General features: G+C 34.1%; 1 protein-coding gene and 1 pseudogene across 1 annotated transcript; both read right to left on the reverse strand.

Moving 5' to 3' along the window:
• Nucleotides 1-1,838: 1,838 nt before the first annotated feature.
• LOC145821758 (protein FAR1-RELATED SEQUENCE 7-like) lies at nt 1,839-4,053 on the reverse strand. Its single transcript, XM_082918340.1, has 4 exons — nt 3,659-4,053; nt 3,361-3,440; nt 3,007-3,291; nt 1,839-2,866 (listed from the first exon to the last, which is right to left on the reverse strand). Exons 1-4 carry the CDS (start codon nt 4,051-4,053, stop codon nt 1,839-1,841), a joined length of 1,788 nt encoding a protein of 595 aa, XP_082774466.1.
• Nucleotides 4,054-5,644: 1,591 nt separating this feature from the next.
• LOC114279866 (beta-D-glucosyl crocetin beta-1,6-glucosyltransferase pseudogene) lies at nt 5,645-6,994 on the reverse strand (annotated as a pseudogene).
• Nucleotides 6,995-8,368: the final 1,374 nt, after the last annotated feature.

Here is an 8,368-nt window from a genome sequence, read left to right on the forward strand (position 1 = left end):
ACAATTATGCAATGATGTTAGATAGTCCACATACGTGGAGAACACGTTGGTCAACAAAATGAAGAGAGGTAGAAGAAAGTTTGCAAACTTGGTTTCGGTGACAGATAGTCCACAACAACGCCCAACATCGGAAGTATTTCATGCTACTATTACATGCTTGAATTGGTAGTTTTCAAATTTGACTAAATCTAACAAGATCTTGATTTTTTTTAATAGTGTTGATTGCAGAATTATTGTATGTTATATCATGCGCTAAATCATAAGAGATGAGCCTATTGCATATTCTACGGAAGATGATGAAATTAACAATTTTCGAGCGTCAATAGTGCATCAATTTTTGAATGATTATTCAAAACATGGGTTGAGGAAGAATTCAACGTCAAAAAAAAAAAAAAAATGGGCTAGAGCTAAGACATCAAGGATGACAATATGGACAACTTTTTGAGGAACTACTGTGAATGATGTATGTAATTTTGGATTTTGTAAATGAAAGAATGGTGAAAAAGTAATTGTAAGTGAAACAATACTAAAAGAGTATTAGATAGTACATGCTATGTCTATTGTTCTAGTAAATTTTACTATGGTTTGGTGATTAATACATTATTATAGCAGGATATTGTTTTGACTGGGAATAAATGTTGTTATGGATAGAATACAATGATATAGGTTATATTTGTGTATCTTTGATGATATATGTAGTTGTGTTGTTAGATTATATTTGCACAAAGATTGCATGATGATCATCAGGGGGAGTTTGTGTATTGTGGTAAATTTTGGTGCAGGTTGGAAATGTTTTTCTAAGTGGCTAACATACTGTCTACAATAGAGTAAAATTTTACTCTGCATAAAAGTACAATTTTACTTTACTCTGAAATATGAAATATGAGTAAATTGTTACACTCTGAATCTGCAGGTAAAATTTTACTCTGCATAAAAGTAAAATTTTACTCTGTATAAAAGTAAAATTTTACTCGAAAAAAAGAGTAAAATGTCACTCTGAATCTAAAAGTAAAATTTTACTCTGTATAAAAGTAAAATTTTACTCTGAAAAAGAGTAAAATGTTACACTCTGAATGTAAAACTAAAATTTCACTCTGTATAAAAGTAAAATTTTACTCTAAAAAAAGAGTAAAATGTTACACTTTGAATCTAAAAGTAAAATTTTACTTTGAAAATTTTCAGAGTAAAATGTTACACTCTGAATCTAAAAGTAAAATGTAACTCTGCATAAAAGTAAAATTTTACCCTCTATAAAAAAAAAAAAAAATTTACTCTGAAATAAGATAAAATTTTAATCTAAAAGTAACATTTTACTCTGAAATAAAGTAACATTTTACTGTGAAACCGCAGGCTCATCACACCCACAGAGAACCATTCAACAAGAAAGTAAATTTTTACTTTGAAAGGCAGTAAAGTTTTACTTTCATGTGAATGAAGGCAATGTTTTACTCTCGAAAAAGTAAAATTTTACTCTGCAATAAAGTAAAGTTTACTCTAAAATACCAAAAAAATTTACTTTGAAAGCACAGGCTGAGCACAACCATTTCAAACCTTCACACATACTGAACAAACTCCATTATAAGTTCATTTACATGAAACTTATTCAACCACATTAAAAAAATATATTAAAATGTCAAACTCAACCACAAAGCAAATCAGAAACTTGAACAGACAACCATTCAAGAACATAGTAAAAATGTCTTTTATTACAATGTCTCCTTACAAATCTAGTCTAAAAGACTATTATTATTGCTATGGACTATTTATTGCAGAAGAACTACATTATTTTCATACTTCTTTTACAAAATCAATAATGTCTTTCATGGCAATGTCTCCTTTCAAGTCTTCATATTATGACCGTACTTCTCACATCTACCACACTGTACTCGTCTTATCTTCTCATCCTTAGATGGAATCCTATTCTTCCTTGGCCTACCAGGTGGCTTCTTACAAATTGGAAGAAGGACAACAACATCATCCATAGCTACAAGAGGTTTCTCAGCAGTGGGTATTGAATAAACGGACTTAGCATAGCAAGCTTTGAACTTGCTAGTGTAATAAAATGGTTCCACATGTGCATACAAATCACCTCTGCTCTTTTGGATAGCGGTGGCCGCGTGAGCACAAAGAAATCCATTCAGTTGCCATTGGTAACACGAGCAAGTTCTATTCAAGAGGTCAACGCTAACCGATGGCCAGGATTGAACCTCAAAAACATGATCACTTGAATGACTAACCAACCAAGTTCTTCCACTTTTAAGAGCATTTACTAATGTTGAATCCATCTCCGGACAAAGAAACGTATTCCATTTCTTAGCTTGTTCTCTCCTTCTCGACATCAAATCCATGATCTTCAACCTAATTGAATCAATCATCTTCGTAATGGGCAAATGGCGAGCTTGACGGATCCATGAATTGAAAGACTCTACCACATTCAAGTGCATTTCACCATATTGTTGTCCTTTAAAATATGCATTAGTCCACTTGTCATAGGGCAAATTGGATAGAAACCCACAAACGATCCATTTTCCCTCATCTTGTAATTCTTTCAAGCACTGATTAAAACATCCCACTGTCGGAGCATAAGCACATGAAGAAAACAAAAAAACTATTCTACTCTTGAAAGTATTACTGAAACTTGGACCAGAGAACCTATCCCTCAAATTGGCCTTCAAGTGTTGGAGACAAAAATAGTGGTAAGCAGTAGGTAAAACCTTGGGTAAAGCCTCCAAAAGTCCAGCGTTCCGATCAGATATGAAGGTAATTGGTCTTTCATCCAACAATATATTCGACAAATGCATAAAAAACCATTCCCAACTGTCTGTAGTCTCCGTATCGACAATTGCTATTGCAAGAGGGAAAAAACCTGAAAAATAACATTTTACAATTACTAAGTATATTAAACGAAAAGGACAAATATACTACATTTTTACTCTGAATAACAGTAACATGTTACTCTGAGAATAAGTAACTTGTTACTGTTGAATAAACTATAGTAATATATACCTTGATCCCCATCCTTCGCTGTAGCTATTAACAAGGTGCCCTTATATTTCCCCTTCAGAAAAGTTCCATCGATAAACAATAGAGGACGGCAATAAATACAAGCATTATCCATATAAGGGAAGTTATAGTCAAAACGCAAACAGCTACCAGGATTTGTGCTCATCACAATATCCATATACCATCGAATCTCATCATAAGACATAAAGAAATCTCCAAAAGTAGTAGTCCTAGCTTTCTCAACTCCCAACCAAGCGTGATTGTATGTAATGGTGAGCCCGTATTGATCTGTAAATTAACGCACAACATCAATTGGACGAGTTTAGGGATTCCCACGAATTTCATTAACAATCAAACTTGCAACCAAATTTGAACTCATCCTTGAGTTTTTAGAAGTACGAACTGCAGCTCCACAAGTATGCTCATCATGTAGAGTCCTAATGTAGAAAAAATTATTAGCACTTTCTAGAGATGCATGTACTCGCCATAAACAAGCTTTGGACTCCCGCATTAAACACACAGCAGTGACCCGACACTTCTCATTCTCCACATACACAAACTCAAATCCTATCTCAATGGTATATTTACATAATGTAGTCTGGAAGTCCTTTGCACCTCCAATAAATCTTTGACTTACATGAGTAATTCCATTCACCCATCCACAAGACAACAAAGTCCTTTCTTCATGTTGACAAAACATAAGGAGTAAATCCATTTCATCATCAGTAATGTTGGATCCAATAGCGTCCCTGATTCTCTAACTCCATGTTTTTCATTTGAAATGCCCATTTCAGTAATAGCCACATCAACCCAGTCAACACCAAGGGGAAAAACAAGCGACAACATATTCTGAAAATCAGAATCATCATCAATCACGCATTGCGAATGTCTAGGTAAACAGTACGATAACAGTATGCAACCACTACTGTCAAACTTCTTCAATTTACAACTTAAGAAATCAGTTAAATCCTTCAACGTGCAATTTGACACAACCTTGAACACAATGGTACGATCACCATACTTGCATAACAACATAAGAGGTGGAACCATTTTACAAATCTGCAATCAATTAACAGTAAAAATTTACTGTCAATCAAAGTAAAATTTTACTATCACTATCAAAGTAAAATTTTACTGTCACTACAATTTGTGTTTAGTTTGAATTGATAAAATTTTACTGTGGTTTAGTATAACATTGTATTATATTTTAAAGTTAATTTTTACTATTTAGTTTTCCAAAGATTGACAACTCATACAGTATGTCACCAACACAACTTGAAACATTAATCTAAAAGTAAAATTTTACTCTGCATAAAATTAAAATTTTACTCTGATATAAGAGTAAAATGTTACAAAAGGAATCTAAAAGTAAAATTTTATTCTGCATAAAAGTAAAATTTTGCTCTGAATCTAAGAGTAAAATGTTACATCCTGAATTTAAAAGTAAAATTTTACTCTGTATAAAAGTAAAATTTTACTCTGAAAAACGAGTAAAAAGTTACACTCTTAATCTAAAAGTAAAATTTTACTCTGAATATAAAAGTAAAATGTTACTCTGCACAAAAGTAAAAATTTTGCAGACAATGAACTTGTTTGGTGCAACTTTTTTGCTAGTTAAAAATTGATAACTAAAACGCATAAGCTAAAAGAACATATCTCCCCTATCTTCTCAATAATCAAAATTTTACTGTCATTCTAACACCAGAGTAAAATTTTACTCTCATTGTAAACAGAGTAATAGAACCAGAGTAAAATTTTACTCTCATTCTCTGAAACAAAAGACAGAGCAATAGAACCAGAGTAAAATTTTACTCTGATTTTGTCAAACGAAATCAGATCAAATACAACAAAAATAAATAAAAAAAAAACAAACAACCATAAATAAAAAAAAATTAATCAACAAATCAACATACCTAATTGAGAAGAAAAACCTCTACAACTTGATCAACAGTCACAAATCTCAATGAAACTCTCGTTTAATTGAGAGTGTTGATCATCGGCCACCAAGTGAGAGATGTTCAGCTGCGAGATCGTCTATTGTTGAACAAGTGAGAGATGTTCGGCTATGAGATCTTCAGATTTTGAGATCCTCTTCATCGATTTTAGCTCAGATTTCAAATTTTTTTAAACGTATGATACCTATATATATAAGGGCAATATTGTGATAAAAAAAATGAAAATTATAAAATGTCCTTATTAAGGTAGGAATTTCCTACTCAGGGGCTTTTTGAAAGAAAATTGATTGGGTTATCCTTTACCCTAATAAAAAGGCCCAAAAATGGGATTTCACCAAAATTCCTAAAAATATTGAATATTTAATGTTGTCCTGCATAATTGAAGATTATATAATTTGTGAATATATAATCTCTCTTATATTAACTCTCTTGTATTAATCGTTCATCCAAAAAAAAAAAAAAAGAGGTCTATGGGCTTGCTGCATCACACGTAATGTTTGATGACCCTGGAAAAAAAAAATTACTGTTTAATTGGTAATAAGGATGCACCCTAGATTTTGTTTTTATTGGTGGATTGGCCTAAGGCAAACTTTCACATGGAATTATTTCAAGGATCAATTTGTATACCATACGAGAAAAAAATCTGCTCTTTCAACCCACCTAAATATTTCAATAAAATTGCTCTACTAATTTTTGAGCAACTTCACATCCTTACAAAGCTACAACAACACTTCTACTACCTCGTCTATCTCTTCATCTCCTTTCATTCTTATCTTCTCTCCAAAATTTTTCGCTTTAATCCTTATGTCCTCTCCGCTTTTCTCCACCACAACCTTCCTTATTACCTATGCTATCTCGTCTCTGTTGAGTCTTCCATTGATGTCTCTGTTGACCTCCACAGCCACACCAACCTCCTCCACTGCATGGGTATGGCTACAATTGGAACCCCAAACTTTAGGCCTTCCAATACTGAATTCCATCCACAGTGACTCACAAATCCACCAGTGCTTGAATGGGTTAGAATTCTTGCCTGTGGAGCCCAACCATCCACAACCAGTCCTCTCTCTCCTAGCCTATCAACAAACCCCTTAGGAAGTGCTTCTTCAAGCTCAACTTTCTCTCCATTAGGAAACCTAACAACCCATATGAAATTAACCATGCTAAGCTCTAACCCATGAGCTATCTCTTCAATCTCTTCCTTAGACACAAAATACTCACTCCCAAAAGAAACAAACAAAGTGGAGTACTCACCCTTGTTGTCAAGCCATTGTATGATCTCAGAGTGCTCATTTTCATCATCAACAATGCCTTGAACAAGTGGACCAACAGGGACAACCTTCTTCTCACCTATAACCGGTAGATAATCGATGTATTTACCTTCAAGCTCTCTACAAGTGTTGTACAACATAAAGTTGCAAGGTGGTTGACCCTTATTTACAAGGGCAACTAGTTTGTCATTTTATTCTTTTACAACAGTCTCAACAAAATGGTGAAACTGTGTTTCATGGAATCCCTTAAGCTTAATTGCCGGGAAACGGGAATTCAACACTGCCATGGTGCTTAATTATATGTTGGACAAAAGAAACCACCGTGGCTTCGGTAGTCATGAGCTGGACCGCAGGAATATTAAACGACAAGGCAGTGGATTGTGCCCATGGGGGGCCGACGTCATAAATTACAAGATCTGGGCTTAGTGTGTTGAGGATGGTGGAGAAGCTTGTGCTTGCCATCTCAAATGTTGTTCTGAGGGTGGAATTGAGATGGATTGGGAGGCCATTGGTGGTGTGGTAATGAGGAGGGAGCTCAGGCAACGATGGAAGGTGGATTTCTACAAGTTCAATGGAGAGAGAGTACTTGTCTGTGATTCTTTTCTTGATGGATTTTAGATTGATTGGTGTTGAACACAGAAATATGTGAAAGTTTCTCTCTAAAAGTTTCTTGGCTAGCTCTAGGAAGGGAGAGATATGACCATGGGCCAACCATGGTAACATTAGGACATTGGTTTTACTCTGTTTTGTATCTATCGTCTCTCTCTCTCTCTCTCTCTCTCTCTCTCTCCCTCTGTTATTGTGAATTGCTGATCAATACAATGAAGTTGATGCACTCAATGGTATATATGCATTTATATAACATGCTGTATTTTGATTTTATGTAATGTTTATTGACAACGTATGTGCTGTAGAAAAAAGGGCTACAGCTCGTAGGCTGCATTTGCGTAATTCTTTGACGAGCAATGCTAGGTATCATGAAAAAACTTTCATGAAAATAATTATGAAAGATTCATGACCTTTGGATTACACTTAAAATAAAGCACCACACACTAATCAAGGTAATCTAAGGGTCATAAATTTTTTATAATCATTTTCATGAAAGTTTTTTCATGATCCCTAGTTTTTCTCTTCTTTAACAGTTTCTTGTTGTGTTTGCTTAATTCTTTGACAGCGCTCCACCTGATTGATATTTTGCCTATTACGTGTTGGAAGTTATGTGCATCACAAATTTGTTGCTTCATAGTATGTATTTTATTAAAGCATCTCCAACGGTAATAGGCATTTTACCTATCTAAATATTACTATAATGTATATATTTTATTTTGCCTATCAACTATTTCGTGTTTCTACGCCAACTATACTATTTATTTTAGCTATTCATCTAAATACTATTAATTTTATAAAATGTCACATCAGAAACAAAGATGGAGGGAAATGATTCTAATGATTAAATAAATTTTTCCTAGCCTTGAAGGCTAGCTACATGTAACTAGTGAATGTGAGTTGAGCTAAAATGCCTAATCATATGCCTAGTACATTGGAGTTGAAAAAAAATGAGTTACATTAGGCATTTTGACTACCAAGCATTATATACCTAGCGGGTTAGAGATGCTCTTATGGGGCTGGCTTCCTTTCAGTCCGAGATACTGTTGGACCCGTGGGGGTCTATCACGGGTTCCATTTCGATAATCTGAATTGTCAATGTGTAAAAGTCATCGTGTAATATATGTTTGTAAAAAATCACGTTGATCGGATATTGATAGCTACGTGATTAAATCAGTTTTGAATAAAAAAAATAGAAGTGAAAAAATAAATAGTTGACAAAAGTCCGACGCGATGAGATAGCTATCGATATCTGATTAACGTGATTTTTTTGCAGGAATATAATACTCGACGAGTTCTACACATTAAACGATTCAAATTATCGAAACGGAATCCGTAGTGGACCCCCCATAGGTGCAACAGTACTCTCTAATCCAATCACATACTGGAAGGAAGCCCATCCCTTTTATTATTATTAGAGGACATCAACGCTTCAAATGAGACCACAAAATATGGACCGGAGGGCATTCTTTGAGCCTGTAGGACCTAACACAGGTCCTATTTCAATAATTTGAATTATTCATTACGTCACTAACT

Source organism: Camellia sinensis, chromosome 1 (genome assembly GCF_055761805.1).
Source record: "Camellia sinensis isolate YWXY chromosome 1, ASM5576180v1, whole genome shotgun sequence".
Lineage (NCBI taxonomy): Eukaryota > Viridiplantae > Streptophyta > Magnoliopsida > Ericales > Theaceae > Camellia > Camellia sinensis.